Below are 16,849 nucleotides of genomic sequence, written 5' to 3'. Positions count from 1 at the left end.
GGCTCTGAGTGGCTGACTGTTGGCTGACAGTAGCTGTCAGAATTATTTTTTTAAAAACTTATCAAAAGTTCCAGAGTTATAAAATGAAGTTGTGCAAACACCATCTAGTGATCGCGGCTGTCAATTACAAGCCAATTATTTTTGATCCAACACTGGAGTGGATGTTTTGTACATTCTGAGGGGGGAACCCCAATTCATCTGATGCTGTATCTGTTTACATACGGTTAAACTCGGGTATATTGTAGTATACCACATATCACACCACATATGTTCATGTGCTCATTTTTGTCAAGTGCTGCACAAGAGAGGAATTTGCTGTTGACATTGAATGCATGCCTGGATGTGATACCACAGTGACTCTCCCCACACTGGCAAACATGCAGCAGTCAGCATCTTCAAAGGATGCACTCATGTGGAAAGGGGAAAAAAAGTGAAAACAGCTAAAATGGCAAAGGGCAGACAAACGGTTTCAGGGCGAGTTCAGGGTTTGTGTTACAGACTGCTAAATGTAACTGTCACTTTTTATTATAGTGGAACATGTAATCAAAATATTTTCACTAACCTGTCACTATGTGTCTGTTTATTTAGTTTATCGCAGAGATGCAGACAAAAACTAACCAAAGTTTATCACGAGCGTCACCATGCAGTGGCTGTCATGGTCTCAGTGATAAACTCCAGCTCACTGGATTCATCTGCAGCATGTCAATTTTAGAGGTTCATAATATACTCTTGCTCTTTCTCCCTGCCATCTGCCTCGGGAAGGCCCATATTGGATTTTGCATTAATTAAGACATGTTCTCTTGAGATAAGTAACCAATCGAATGGCATACGGCTACTTGTGACCATGCCAAAATAAACATATTCTGATGGCATTTTGGTTGTAAGCCTTCTGTTTGATTTTAGACAAGTATGAAGCTGTCCTGAGATTGCAGACATGTGTTGTACTTGCAAGAATAGTGCCTAGCAACTCCAATACTTATCCACAGAAAGGCATCTGTTAGTCAAAAAATTTCATGTGTATAAAGTATAGAACTTTATGATGGAAGTTGTTCTTTTTTTATCTTTTTCTGTGACACTGTTTCCCAGTAGCAGGTTAAAAAAATCACCTATTAATTTGTTTTCCATAGAGGACTGCCAAATAACGCACCTCTTTTCTGCTTTTGATTTTATTCTACTTTTCAGAAATCTGCCGCCCTCTATCAAAATAAGAAACAGACGTGCCGTATTTTTGTGCACTGGAGTCACTGAGCATGACTTTAATTTGCAGGTAGTTTCCAAGTTTCTCCCTGCAGGAGTGATAGCTCATCGGCACCATTAGTTACCTAACCAGCCTGAGACCTGCCTGCAGCTTCCCAAGTGTGTGCACGTGTGCACATTCCTGTGTGCGTGCGTTTGAGCCCATCTTGCTTTATTACAGCTGACTTCCTCTCTCTTCTCATTCGATCTTGCCTTTCCTCAGCCTTGTATGCACACATACTCTACCATTGTATATCCTGCCTATTTCCTGTCCAGCTAGGGCATAGATTTGCTCATTAGGACATGCAAACGCACACATCGAAACACCCAAAAAAAAGGTTGACAGTTATTGGCAAATGCGCACAAATCACCTCAGGGAGTTGACATGGGCAGATTTTATTTTGTTGTTCATTGCTTTGTGGCTGATCTTTGCTGAAGGATTAACTGATATTACAGAATTTCATCTTACCTACCAGGACTTAATACCAGTGGTATTTACAAAGCACTCACTGTGTGTATGCGATTGTGTCTGTAGGGTGAGTGTGTATACGTACAGCTTTGTTTGGGGAAAAAACACAAGAGGGACTGAGGGTCAGAGGCTTGCCTGCCAGCCCATGTCTATTTATTGCTCTTGGACTTGAAGCAGGCAGTCAACATCTGGAAGGAGATGCTTTGTTTGCCTTTATATCCCAAACGAACTGAGCAGTATTACAGTGTCTTAGCAAGGCAAACGCCTTCCTGCTCACGCTAAATAAATTCATCCTTGCACACTACTCATTTGTTAGCTCAGTGCTTACAAGAAGCTCCACGGGGTTCCGCTCTCCACTGACCAACAAGAGGGACCACAACGCTAGTTCACTTGCAGCTTCTTCCCTGTGGCGAGGTCAATAAACCACAGGAATCAGGGTCAGGGCATGGTTTTGGAGGAGGTTGAGATGAAGCTTCCTTTTGGTTGGAGATGGGGTTAATTTGGGTCACTCACACATGAAAATGACTCTGAATGCAAAGAAAACCAATTTTGGACAGCGCCTGAAGTAGTAATCCCAGATTTCAAATTTTCATGACACTGTGCCAGTATGACTTTGAATCTGCAGCATTTCTGCTGATTGGCTGAGCAGCTTTTACATGTTCATAGACAGAAGCAGTCTGAGATTAGAAATGCAAATGCTTCATTGTTTTAATTATGTTGTATTATTTTGTATTTCATAAATGTATCTTTTTTTTTTTTACCAGAATGCTTGAAAGGAATTTCAACATAAATAGCAGAAAATACACGAATAATAACAAACTGTCTGACCCAGTTCATGTGGACATGCTAACTTGCTTTAGGACTTGACTTGTACTTTTTCCCTGAGAGTATTTAACATGCCACACACATTTTACTGGCCTGATGCCTACTAGAGAAGATGTAAGATGTGCAAGGCATTCTTTTTCTTTTCTTTTTCTTTTTTTTTGTTCAGTTATGAACAAAAGAGCTTACAGGAGCATAAGCATTTGTTACATATGACCAGTCGTGAGTAAAACGGGGAATTCTGTACAAGAAATAAAAAGAAGATGAACTGTTTCATTTCTTTAAAATGTGTTTTTGACTGTTTAAATGTTCAGAAACAGTTTGAACACATAAATTAGTTTAATCTTATCCTCTTTTTCCTTCTTTTCCTCTTTCCTCATCATCACCCTCTCAGGTACGGGTAGTTATTACTGATGAAAACGACTGCGTTCCTGAGTTCCTCCAGTCGATTTACAGCAAGGATGGTGTACCAGAAACTGTGACAACAGCAACCTCCCTGCTGCAAGGTAAGACAAGTCTCAAAATACCTGTTTGAGTCAGCTTCACTGAGTGCATTCTTTATTTTTAGATTCACATTATTCATTTAAAGCTCAACTTACTACTCTGTATCAGTTTCTTATATGCAAAGGAAATTTAACATTGCACTGCCTTCCCTGACCTACAGAAGTAGGTTCATCTTATTTTTTAATTCATCTTCACTGATAAACAGCTCCCGGTTATGTAATTTCTGATGCACTAATCACAATGTTATTAATCTTTAATGTTATTAAAGAAATCCTGCAATGGTGTTTGTGCATTTTTTCACTGGGCTGATTTAAATATTTCCAAGTAAAACTCTCAGAATTGCAAGGACCTTTATTATGTGTGCCTGTATTTGGTGACTTTTAAAAGAAAAAAAGTGAAAGAAAAAAATAACAATCCGTGTTTTACTTCTTGTGTTACCAGTTAAATTTAAGCCAGGTGCAGCTCAGTGGGCAAACACGTGCCTCTGTGGGAGCTGTGATATGCAAATGTTTGAGAAGCTTTGCTGTAGCGGCTTTCAGAACAAAACAAGAGTGCCTGCGCTTCTTTAACATTCATGTATTTTGACTGGTCAGGAAACAGAGTAGGTACTTGTCAGCACCGGCATCACTGCTACTTTCATCAGTGCAGCTGCTGCAGCCTCTCCGTTCCTGTAATAACCCAAAGGGAACGCTTATGTTTCATCTCTTTGTGAAGAAATGGTGATGCCAACTGTTGTGGGTATGTCACAGTGACACTTTTACTCTGCCAACACAACTGACAACAGAGTTTTTCCGTCTTCTCTCGGAGACTGTTTCTTACTATCTCTTCTAAAACATTGTTGCTTTTTTATTAAAACTTATAGACATCTGTTTGTTTATAGCGCTAAACAGATCAATCTTTAGCTTTTTGAACAGGTAAACTTTAAACAGGGCAAGAATGAAAATGCAAGTATATTTTAATTGCTTACAAGAACTGTGTGAAAATGACTGTAGGTATGACACCGTTTTGGAAATGTCCATTAGCTGTGAATGCAGGCGGGAAGACTTTGGATTGAATTCATATTAAAGAAAAAAACAAACAAACACAAGACTGTGTGTGTTTTAGTGTTTTTTCTAAACATCTAAGAACAGCTAAGACCTGTAAAATCATGCCGTATTCTGAGAAAAGTTACTTGTTTTCAGGTGAAAGTTAACAGCAAACATGGTTTTTGTTTGAATAAACAAAAGAGGTGTTAAAATTGTTTACATTGCTTGGATATTTTGCTCCTATGCTTCAATTTGCAACATTGTCCTGGAGAAAATAAGCTGAATTTTATATGTAACTAAAACAATAATATAGCCTTTACAACTTTAATCTGTTTTCCAGCTAGCCCACTGAAATGCAGTCTCAATGGTTATAATGATATTAATTTGTTAACCTGTTGCTTACTTGTCATCTTGTGGCAATGGGCAATTTTTAAATTTTGCCACTCCCCGGCTGATATCCAGGCCAAAGACTCCTGTTCCATCTGCTGATTTATGAGTGTAAATATAATTTTAAAAGCTAATAAAAAGTTGAGTCATTGTTAAAAATACATTTTGACAAATGCAATCCCAACTTTGGTCTTCAGATTAATTTACTTACCCACATGCAGCTGAGATCTCCGACACCACTGGCTGGAATGCAACCCCAAACCATGACACAGCCTCCACCGTGTTTTACAGATGGCTGTACTCACTGCTGTACCTCTCACCTGACCTCCATGTACATATTGATGACATTTTAAACCAAAAATGTCAGATTTAGATTCTTCGCTTCATTAGATAAGTTATCACTGACTTTCAGTCTAGTTCTTGTGTAACCTGGCCTACTTCAGCCTTTACTCCCTGCTTTAGTTCCTTAAGAATGGCTTCTTGATAATCACATTTCCCCTGGCACCCTTTCTGATCTTGTAGGTCTTGTGTCAGATCATTGCTGAATTTTTTGTCCTGGTTCTTGAGGACGCGACTTTCTCCTTGTCTGATTCACTTGTCCAGTTTCCTGAGATCACCACAAGTTTTATATGAAATATTATGGCAGTTGGGAAGGAGCCCCACAAGAAAATAGCTGAGGCAACAACTGGAGCACATGTGAAAGATTTCCAAAGTGGTCCCAGTGATTATACAGTAGGAGCACTGGGAGCTGTAACCCTGAAAATGGAAGAGTGGTGTAGAAAACATGCAGTCCAGCTCAGAAAATGTACAGAATCCTGAAACTCACAGGACCAGAGCTTGAGAATTACTTAGACAGTGTTTTTATTTATTTATTTTTAATGCTTTTAAACATGCAGATGTGCTTTGTCAATATTGAATGTGAGCAAGTGAGAGATGAGTGTCCTTGCAGCACACCAGTTTGCAATGCTTTGCAGCATTTTGTCACATGATGAAAATATGCTGTATATGAATAAAGTGCAAACAAACACAAAGTGAGAAGCTACGGAGCATTGTTCGACTTTACTATATCACCAGTGTTTGTGTGCAAGAAGTCCACAAATTCGATTTTTGGTTTTCTGCTCAGCGTTGGAGCAATTCAGTCCAACAAGGCACTTGATCAGTAGAGCTTCTCTGACCAAGGTCTTAAGAGTAATTCAGATTTATTCACAAAAATAAATAAATGTTATTTATTTCTAGTGAACATGGAGAAAGTAAATGAGTGAATGGGGGAGTGAGGTGCGCACTGTGGGAGAGACGCAGCAGGCCCTTAGCTCGCTGCCATTAACAGGTGCACCAAGGGAGGCGAGAAGTTTCCTCCTGCTGTGCTGCTGTGTTCCCACCCATTTCCATGCTTGTTTGAACACTTGTCAATATTTCCGTGAGTGGGAAAAAAAACCCCCACAAAAACAGTTATCACATTTCTGCACAGAGATTCCAGTGATTTCAAAATGCTTCAGGATTATGATATAGCAAACCATCTATGTGACCTGTGCAATTTTCAGTCGTAAAAATAGACTGTTGCTGCCTAAATTTAGTGGGGTGAAAAATATGTCGTACAAATTGTAGCTTTCCCAAAATAATGAACAAAATTGCCCCAATACATGGTATAATTAATACAGTTAATTTTACCCAATCCACTTCTGAGTACATCTAAGACTGAGCAGCCCAACTTACTGAAATAAAGACATTTTTCCCCCTTCACTTAATTAAGTGGGTTAAAAGGCATAGTATAAATTAAATGAGCAGGGAGAAATGGGCATCCAGCATCGTTTTGCTAAATCATGTGCTAGTAATCCCATAATCATTTCCATCGTGAGAGTGGACAAATCTGTACTTTGCCAAGTTGGAAATCAACTGCAGCACAGTGTACCAAGCAAGCCAATTATCTTGCTTTCCATAGAGATCTGAGGATCCCGCTGTCTCCATCTTCTGTACAAAATCATAATATGCCAGAAAGACACGAGGGATGCAGCTAAGAATGTATAGAGGCCTGTTAAACAGTGTAGCGATGCTAGTGCAACAATGCTGATTCAAGATTACAGAGGACTTACTGATAAATAGATGCTTAAATGTTTTCCTGAAGAATAGAAATCTCTACTTAGTAAATTAAATATTGACTCATATGTGACATGTGTTTGGCTACTAGTGTTGCAGTTCATTTTCAACCCATCAAGACTGAATGAGAGGCTGCTCAAAAAGCAAAACAGCTGTGTTTCAGTTTTTCTTCAGAAGACTGCGCTACAGAACCAGGTGCAGGAAAAACACACATTTATTTTTATCCAACTTGTAAAGCGTAGAGAAATCTAAATAAAAGACTAACATTTTGGTAAAAGGGATCATATTAACAACAGTAAGAAGAAGAAGAATTGTAGAATTTGTCTGGACAGAAATGGTTTTTTCCACACTTGATTCAGCTGTGTATCAAAGATTATTCCTAGAAATCAATCTGACATAAAACAAAACACAAGAAACCACTAATGATGAATACTGACTATGCTAAAATGTGACACAATCATCCATTTAGTGTTAAATCTATATGGGGCCATCTGTAAGTGAAAACTCATCTCTAGGTATTTACAGTTTTTGTGTAATGTTTATTTTATTATTTATTTCTGCGTGTGTGAAGTAATAAGAATGAAAGTATATACGAAGACCCATTCATGTATCAGACTTCAATCTCGTTCTCTCAACAGTGGCCTTAGTGATATTAGTGGTATGACATCATTTAACTGAATCCATAAACTTTGCTCAGATAGCAAGATTAATGCCTTTGGTAGTTTGATTTTACACTTTCAAAGTCATAGTGCATTTGTAATGAAATGAAACTGAAATGATTGACAAATATATCAAACTTAATGGGAAAATATAGCAAAACCAAAAACACAAACAGGATGGTGTAAATGGAACCTCATGGCTGATTTTCTTTGGCTGTTGTACTCTCATTGTTAAATTTACTTTAACTGTACCAAAGCATCACATTTCCCATTTGTGTTTTGTGGCTTTTATTTTTTTTTTTAATGGAACTGAAATATTTTTCATTCAGTTTAGTGCTTGTTCAACATAAGGACACTTTGAAGGCCACAGCCCCACAAACATTTTGAATATTACCACAGCACTTTGAAAATTCAGCTAATCTCGTGTACTCGCATACGAAATGTCTCTGCTGAAATAATGAAGTAAAACTAATCATGCAAATAAACACTGACAAAGTTTATATACCTCCTTAACGAACCCAGATACTTTGTTTTGCAGGCATTTTGTTAATTGAACGCACTTCAAACTGTTAATTTGAAGCTAGTTAGAGTTCCCCGAGGCTTTATAGCAATAAAGAATTATGGTTTGTTAGTGGAAGCAAACAGTGGCATTGTTTTTATGTATGTGTGCATCTATTATTCATGTGAGCATATGTGTGTGCGCACGCATGTGTGCGTGCACTTCTGTATGGGCCCTTGAGCCAAATGCAATGTAAGGTGAATTGGGGAATTGAGCTTTTGATGGTGAATGTTCTTGTTAGTGTAAAATATGCTTATTCAAATCCCTGGTGGTCTTTTCAGTTTTAGCAAGGCAGTCAATTTGTGGCCAGGCGAGTCCTGGCTCCATGGATTCCCAATATGTGATGTGGAAGCAGAAATGTTGCAAAATGACAGTCCTTTCAGTGCATGCTGGGCAAATAACGCTAACTCCCGTGGCTTAAAATTGTGGCACTGGAAGCGTCCGTTTGAACACATAGTGTAGCATGAGAATTGAGATATCAAGTGCATATGGTTTGGATGAAATACCAGAAACAAACTTTTAAATAATTAGAGAACTCGTTCTGCACAAACAGTTTCTCTGGCGACTTCATTCAATATGGTACATTAGCTAAAGATAGTTTGTTATAAGTAGTAGTTTCGATGGAAGTTTCTACTTTCATCAAAAAAAACCATGAAAAAAGCTAAAGCATAGTGATGTGACGTTACTATCTGTGTTGGTTTCCACAGGACAGCGCAGGCAGTATGTCCGTCTTTATTTTTAAGGCAGCACAGACAAACTTGGGGCAATAGCAACATATGCAAGCACCTGCTCCTCCTGCACAACTTTCATTATAAACGTGTGCACTAATACTGCAGACTTAGTAAAGGCCTTCATCTTTTAACTTTTCGATTTGTACAACTTTTATTTGTGAAATAAATCTTCTGCAAGTCCTCATATTTTTACATTTGAATATATAGTGTATTCAGAAAGTGTTTCTGCCCTTTCAAGGTTTCCACATTTTGTTGTTTCGGGCACATCTCCAAAGTGAATCACTGTATTTTTTTCCCATTAGCAATAGAAGTGCAGAACTTTTACATCACACAGCAGTTTTTTCTTTATGTGTTGTACTAATGAATTAAAACATGAAATATTGAAATAATCCAGTTATATATGAAATCTTATGCATCCTGCTTCTAAAGGTTATTGAATTCAATAAACCTGGTGAACAAAGTCAGACATCTGCTGATATGCTATGTTGTATTTCTTGAAAACTTGCAGAAAAAATAGAGCAATCCTGAGTAAACCTTTTTCACGGTCTCAGAATGGAGCTGGATCTTAACAAATTAAATTAAAGACCTGAAGCATATCAACAAGAAAACACAGGAGGAGCTTTGGGAAGATGCTGTGAAGTTCCTGCAGTGGCCCAGCTAGAGTCCTGACCTGAACCCGGTAGTGAGAATATCATTGAAGAGACCTGAAGGTAGCAGTACAATCCTTTTAGGATCATAAACGAACCGACTAAGATGATTAAGATACTTTAACCACTTGCTGGTAATGAACAAAAACACAAATCTTCTTTCTTGTTCATTTTTATTGTGTATAAAGGAAGAAATTAACAACAGACTACTGCTTGAATCTCAAACATATATGCAGATACATGAAAATGTAAGTTATAAATATATGTCACAAAAAATGAGAAAGCAAGAAAACACAGTTTCCATCCAGCTTCCCTCCTTTCCTCTTGTGGATATTTAACAAATTGGTTTTCTAGTCTGTACGGTCAGTCTAGCTAATTCACCAGTGGTAAATCCAACCTTTGTCGTCTTTGTTTAGTCCTTCTGAACTCTGTTTTTTCTATTCTCCATCTCTGTGTTCTCATCTTTAGTTTCGGCCAATGACTGTGACTCGGAAGAGAATGCAGAGCTGACCTATTACACCCTGAGTCCAGACTTCACTATTTCCCCTCACGGAACAATCTTCCCCGCGGGACCTTTAGACTATGAGAGACCTAATCATCTGTATGAGTTTGTAGTCATGGCCATTGACAAGGGGGAGGTTCCTCGTACGGGCACGACTACGGTACGGATTAGGATGGCAAACGTCAACGATGAGGCACCTGAGTTCTCCCAACACATGTAAGTAAGACTTGTGCTTTATTGTTTAAGAGAAAGAGAGATGAGCTCTATATTATTCTGTGGCTGATTCCTGCCTGCCTGCCAGTCAGGGTGAAGGCAGGAGAGGCTGACAGTCTTCTGGTGACAGCATGATGTTTGGTGCAGATACCGAAGGACCAACTTTGCTGTGTACTCATTTCTACATTGCCAAAGGCAAACAATCTCCTGCAGTGTCTCTTGGTTAAGTTGTTGAGTGTAGGCTGCTGCACATATATTTTAGGTGCAAGCTGCCATTCACTCTTTTGAGGTGCTGCATACAATTGAATTTTCAGTTGTATTGTTGGCACAGGGGCACAGAGTTTCTCTGCATTTTCTTTCTGCAACTTGTTCAACAGAGGATTTTATTTAGCGCTGAAATAAATAGTCAAAGAATTGAACGTAGGAAAGGCTTGATGTTTGAATTGCTCTTTGCTCCCTTGTTCCATCCTCACGAATGCACAGATTTGCTTACTTTTCCTCTTTTTATGGCACCAAAGTGAATATCTCTGGGGCTTTAAAACAAGCAATTTCTAAACAATTATGCATTTAATTACATTTTTTAAAAATATGAGAAACAAACCTGTTGAAGCTCTTGGGGCCAAGACAAAAATATGGCCGTTATCTGAGGTTTTCTTTTCTCGGTTTAATTAAATGCAAGCATTCCTGTCCTCCTTTCTCTGATACACTTGAATTTACACTTCAGATTCAGTTAAACTGGTAACACCTGTACAAAGTAGAATTAAATGAGGTGAACTAAAGAGCTGTGGGCTGAGGTTTTCAGTCAGCACTGATCCACCATCAGGGCCACATCTACAACACATCTCTTTGAATAACTCTCCTCTCATGGTTGAGTTGCATTGATTCAGCTCCACAATTCCCTGCTGATTTCAAATAGAAATGGATCTATATGCAGTAATTCTTTGGCAAAAATATCTATTGCACATTCCTAAACATGCTGATTTGAAGCCATCTGTGATCAAGTCATTTTAGATTAAATCTGTCACCGGTGTTTCTGTTTGTGCACACAGTCCACTGATACCAAAGTAAATAAGGCAACCAGAACTACTTCTCTTAGAAGTTGAGTGAGCGGAGAGCTTCCCAGTTCAGCAGCACAGCTGCTGTTAGCACACTCCCCCCTCCCGCTCGTGCTGCTGTGGTGTCTGCATCTTTTAATTGGTTGATTTTTCTGGCAGAGAGCTGGGCAGATTGGTGAGGCAGGGTCAATCAACCATGCCCACCAGCACCCTCAGGAGGTCCTGAACCCTAACTCTGTGTGTGCGTATGCTTGCGCCTATATATGTGTGTGTTTAGTAATTGAGAAGGTCCCAAGAAAGTGAGGTTTTTGTATGGACAGATTAATGTGGTTATAAAGTGCATTCATCCATCGTGCATCTGATATGCATGTGTTTATGTTGTTTATAGAGGATAGGGACTAGTGTGTGTGTGTGTTTTGGGTTGTATTGACTTACTGTCAGCGACAGCCAAATAATCCATCAGTTCTTCCTCTGTAACCCTGAACCCTCTGTCACAACTGCCCTAAAAACAGTACTTGACAATCTATGATTCATCATTCAGGCACGAACAGAGCTCCAGAGTCATCCATGCAGGCAAACACACTGGTACAAATACACTTAAATGTGCACACGTGATGACATCTGTTATGTGTTTGATGAAACAAATACAGTAGGGCCAGTTTAGTGGGATTATGCTTTTGATAAGATTGCTTACTTTCCCTCTGTTACTTATGTTTCATTTGCCTGTGTGCATGCAGGAAAAATGTGCATGTATGTTTAGTTACATGTGCTGAGCAGAAAGGAAAAAAAGCACGACACAGAGAGGGGTCATTAAATATATCATTATCCAGGCAGAAAATGTGGCCTATTTATATTGATCCTTGGAGTCAAAGGGAAGCGATAATGAGCTTCCATTTCTACACGTTTTGCCAGTTTATAATGAATCTAGGTTGCAGCTCTCGAAAAATGATGTGACCACTTAAAAGTGGAATTTATTTGAATTTCTTTTCTTAATTACACAATGTGTTGATCTTTGTTATTGACTTACTAAAAAGAATGTGATATTTTTTTCATGTTTATATATTAGACCTCAAGATCCTAATATACATATTCTATATGTAAAAGTGGCTGCAGCTTTATCATGTCACCCACTCAGTTTGAAGTCTTTAGTTTATTTTATTGAGCATATTTGGCTGAGACGATGGAAAGTTATCAGCTCCACATGACTAAAACCTAGTATTTTACTCAAGAAAAACAGAGGCTTTGTGGAAAGGCTGGCAGTGTAATTAAATGCTAAATAAATCATATTTAGTCACAAAATATCATTAAAAATGCTCTGAAAGACACTGCCGCTGTGGTGTAACTGACTCTGCTTTAGTAACTTGAATTAGCTCGGGTGAATTTTCATTCTCCTGGAAGGATAATCTAGTGTTGGTGATCTTTGGAGCCAACCTGAATTGGCTAATAGAGAAACACTTTTTGGCACCAGAAGTTGCCGCTTGTAAAAAGAAATATTTTTCTAGCTGATTTAGTTGAAGTAGTTGAGATTAGTTCAAGCAATCAATCAGCTAACACGTCTAAGATGTTAATTCAAAAAATGGTTTGAGTTTTAGCTTGTATCTCATTGTTCAGCCTTCTTGATTTCCCCACTTACCGATACACTTGTAGATTGGCAGATGTTTATGTGGCACTGCTTTACCTCTTGCAAAGGAGAGTTTACATCAGAAGGACTTCCTGCGAAAATAAAAGTTTAAAAATTGAGTGCACTGTAGTGACAGCTTGCTCCAAACAGAAGCCAATACCGGTACCTGTTGGCTGCCAGGTAATGAGCCATAACACAAGGACATAATTGTAGCACATGGTGTCTGTATTTTATTGTCTTGTGTGCTGGTACTGTATCTCTTGCTTCGTCTGCATTGAACCTATCCCTGCACCCTCTGCTTTTTGGACTATATTACACTCTGCAGCATTGAACTGTTTACTTCATATTGGTTAGGGAATGTATGGAATGTATTACACACCACCAGTGGTTGAACAAAAAAAGAGTAATTTGTGGCTATAGGAGATAGGGCTGTTCGATATAATGATATATATCGGATGACGATATAAAAACGTCTATCGTTTCATTTTATGCTGTCGTTTGTTTCGTGGTGTCGCAAAATAAGCTGTTTATGGCAATATTTTTTATGGTTTTAATGTCACTGTAGTGGCTATATTAATTTCTTACAGTTCTCTCTTTCTCTTATATTTAATATAACCACACTACAGACGGACAAGTGCCTGTTTTTATGTGTTGTGGTTAGCAACAACGACAGTAACAGCATCGCGTGTCCGCTTGTTTATGTTCCACATAAACCTTTCACAATAAAGCTCAAGATCCTGTTGAGACTTTTCAAAATAAACTGAACCACGTGAAAGAGGAGATTATTTACGGATGAGAAGTAAAAAAGAGCCGCCAGCTGCTAAAAAATAAAGCTTAGACTCAAACATTAGAACAGGCTTTTCCCCGCAGCACGCCGTGTAATAAATACTCACAAAGAAAACGGCGGCCGTTACAACTTATGTCTAAAACTGTATCGTTTCATGCATCGGTTAAAACACTGGACTCCAGCTACATGACGCGCAGCTGGAAACACTTCCCGCAAGTCGAGCTGCCCGAGATTCACAGAATTTACAGAAAATGTTACATTTTTGTGATTTATATCGTTATCGGACGATAGAATTCTTATATCGGGATATGAGATTTTGGTCATATCGCACAGCCCTAATAGGAGATCATGTGGACGGTCCTCACAATGTCCACACGCAAATTTGCTTAATAGAGTCCCAAGTGCTAAAGAGACTCCCCATAGACTTCCCTCATGATTAAAAACTCCTCCACATAAGTTCCAAGTGATGAGTCAATGCGCATACACAGTAGACAGTCATTCAGCAAAGAATGAAAAGCGAGCAAGCTGCTACCATTTTATATTTCCTAAAGAGATAATTAGACAGAACTGAGAGTGAACAGAAAGGGTGTGAGATGTATGCAAAGTTTTTTTTTTCACCGTGTTAATTTTATTGAATGATGAGATAAACATCTAAGAAAAAGTCAATAACACGGAGAGCAGAAAAAAGTGTTGTAATTTCCCCTTAATATAAAGTTGCTGTAATGACTGAAGTAACTGATATACTGCTAATTTATCTCCTTTTTAAAATGCACTTGCTGTTTTTTTCTTGTTATGATATATTGATGTGTCTCTCTGGTGCCATCTCTTTATAACTTCTGCTCAGGCGTCACCTGTTATTGTTCTGGGAGATTTCTCCCTCCAAATTAGATTTCTCTTATACAAACTTATTTCTCATTCTGCCTTTTGATTTCCCCTATTGAATTAGTAGAAATGATGATAGAGTCTCCACAAAGCAAGAACAGTGCTTCCGTGGAGTTGAGGTCATGTTGAATTTAAAGCAGACATTCACTGTAGGTTGTATGAAATAAAGTGTTACCGTGAAGGTCAACATGAAGACACATTGTTTTTGCTGTTTAAGCATCCAGTGGGAATTCTGTATTTAAAATAACAGCAATTCATGATTAAATCCTATATGTAGTAATGTTATTCTTTCCCTCATCTTTTTGTTACTTAGTCATGCTCATTTCAAAATAATGAAAAGACAATAAAATGTATAAATAAAATTGAATTGAATAAAACATGTCGAGGAAAGCACTCAGAAAGGGAACATTTGCAATAGAACAAATATACGCTCATCAACCATTTTATTAAGGAAGTTCAAACTGAGCATCAGAATGGAGAAGAAAGGTGATTTAAGTGGTGCCAAAAACAGGCTAGTCTGATTATTTCAGAAACTGCTGATCTGCTGGGATTTTCCCACACAGTCATCTCTTGGGATTAGAGAGAATGAAAAACAGAAAGCATCTGGTGAGCGGCAGTTCCTTAGGTAAAAATTCGCTGTTGATGCCAGAGGTCAGAGAATAATGATGAACTGATGAGTCTTGATTTAGATGGTAGGGTCAGAATTTTATGTAAACAAGATGACCTGTATCCCCATGTAATGTTTGTGCTATATGTGTAAGGTCAGGGGGGTCCCATTTCACTGCAGGGCAACCTGCATGTGACGAATAAAGCTTTGATTGATTGATTGACATCATGGATCCATTACCCAGTGGTGACACTTTTGGGCTCTTAATATGTTAAGAGCCCAAAAGAGTAATGTTTTATTCCTTTATTTATCCAGGTAAAAATCCTATTGAGATTAAAAACCTCATTTCCAAGAGAGACATCAAGGCAAGAAAAGTCAAAAAAGTTGCCGGCCACATCCACATCCCGTTTATGAAGAAAATGTAAATGTCTCCTTGAAGGAGGGTAACATACCATGTCTCAGTTCTCATTGTGTTCAAATGGCCTCCACAGTCACCAGATCTCAATCCAATAGAGCACCTTTTAGCATGTGTTGGAACAGGAGATTCACATCGTGGATGTGTAGCCAGCAATTCTACAGCAACTATGTGACGCTACCAAAATCTCTGATGAATGTTTTCAATACCTCACTGACTCTATGCCATGAATAATTAAGGCAGTTCATAAAGCAAATGTAGTTTCTATCCTATTACTAGCAAGATATATCTAACTGAATGGGTATAAACATTTCTACTTTCAGATTCAAAATCAGCTTATCAAGCTGAGAGATCTGAATATGCCCCTAAAGCATGTGGGGTACCAGGAAATCACTTAAACAGGTTTCAGATCATTGTCAGTCACCAGTGTAAGTAGGCTTGGATATCAGGTATCGTTTTTAAAAGTAAAAGTCCCCCTGTAATTATACCTATACATTACATTTTCACAGTTGCCTTTCATCACTGTTTTTTCCCCCTAACTCTAAAATGTAGTAAGAATGGAGCTAAGTGTGCTTTCAAACACTGGACCACAACACAGCAAATGTGAGGAATATTAATACAACATATTCCCATTTCTAATCCACCACTTTTATATTTATTAAAAAACAGAATCTTTGTATCAGCAGTTGGAGATCCTGCTTACATCATGTAATTACAAACCCAGTAGGATTGCAACAGACCATCAGCCATGCATTCAACACTGCTTTCCTCTGAGGTTCTGACTGGAAATCAGCTTTTTTTTGTTGCTGTCAGAACTCAGGTATCAGCTCTGCTCATCTTTTTCATTTCTATAAAGCAGTATGACAGAGTGGTTATTAATATAATTACGTACAGATGAATGGGAATTTATACAGTGGGCTAAATAAACACACAGTAAGCAGCAGTTGGAGGGATCAGCGGGCGCACACACACACACACACAAACTCTCCATTATCCCCATGTCCCCCTTCCTTTCTTCATCTACGATTTATTTGGATAAACTAAAATAAAATTTTATAATTAAATTCTGTAATTAATTTACACAAGTGACATCAGGCATCAGCCTAAGGGACGCCAACTATTCTCCCCAGATCAACACAATAAAAAAAAAACCACATTGTAAAACAAAAAGTTTAAAAAGTAATTAGTGTGTCGGTGTGTGTGTGAGGCCTTTTTCATTTAATTGAAACATCGATTGGGCCAAATTGGAGTTGTGGTAGAGCCCCAGCATGATTGCAAAATGCATCTTATTGTAGTATAACTGCTTCTCTTTGTATTCCCTCGCAGTGATCTGGCCTCTCCTTTCTCTGCCCTATGTTTTTTACAACACTCACAGAGGCAGTTGTTCATGCAGTGGACGAGCATCTGCTTGAAAGCGTTTAGGGTTAGACTGATTTAAGTGTCACCAAAGATCAGCTTAGAATTTGTCCTGAAAAGAAAACTCAGAAATTGCCATAACAGTGGAATATTACTTCTATATGTATTTATGAACTTTACATCATTCTTAGCTCAATATATTAACTTTAATGGCTCGCAATGTACATATAGGTCATTCTTTAATCCTGTCCAGGAGGAAAGGGATATGCATTGTTTAG

General features: G+C 38.3%; 1 protein-coding gene across 1 annotated transcript in view; it reads left to right on the top strand.

The window, feature by feature from the left end:
* Nucleotides 1–16,849, top strand: part of si:ch211-186j3.6 (neural-cadherin) — a 313,671-nt gene that overhangs the window by 91,923 nt on the left and 204,899 nt on the right. The window contains exons 5-6 of the mRNA XM_005929219.3: nt 2,922–3,033; nt 9,602–9,851. Coding sequence (XP_005929281.1) covers nt 2,922–3,033; nt 9,602–9,851 — 362 coding nt within the window. The remainder of the gene's footprint in view (nt 1–2,921; nt 3,034–9,601; nt 9,852–16,849) is intronic.

This window comes from Haplochromis burtoni, unplaced genomic scaffold (assembly GCF_018398535.1).
Source record: "Haplochromis burtoni strain Fernald_Lab_line unplaced genomic scaffold, NCSU_Asbu1 Contig_121, whole genome shotgun sequence".
NCBI classification, from domain to species: Eukaryota; Metazoa; Chordata; class Actinopteri; order Cichliformes; family Cichlidae; genus Haplochromis; species Haplochromis burtoni.
The sequence above is the reverse complement of the archived record's forward strand: the minus strand, read 5'-3'. Positions and strand labels throughout refer to the sequence as shown.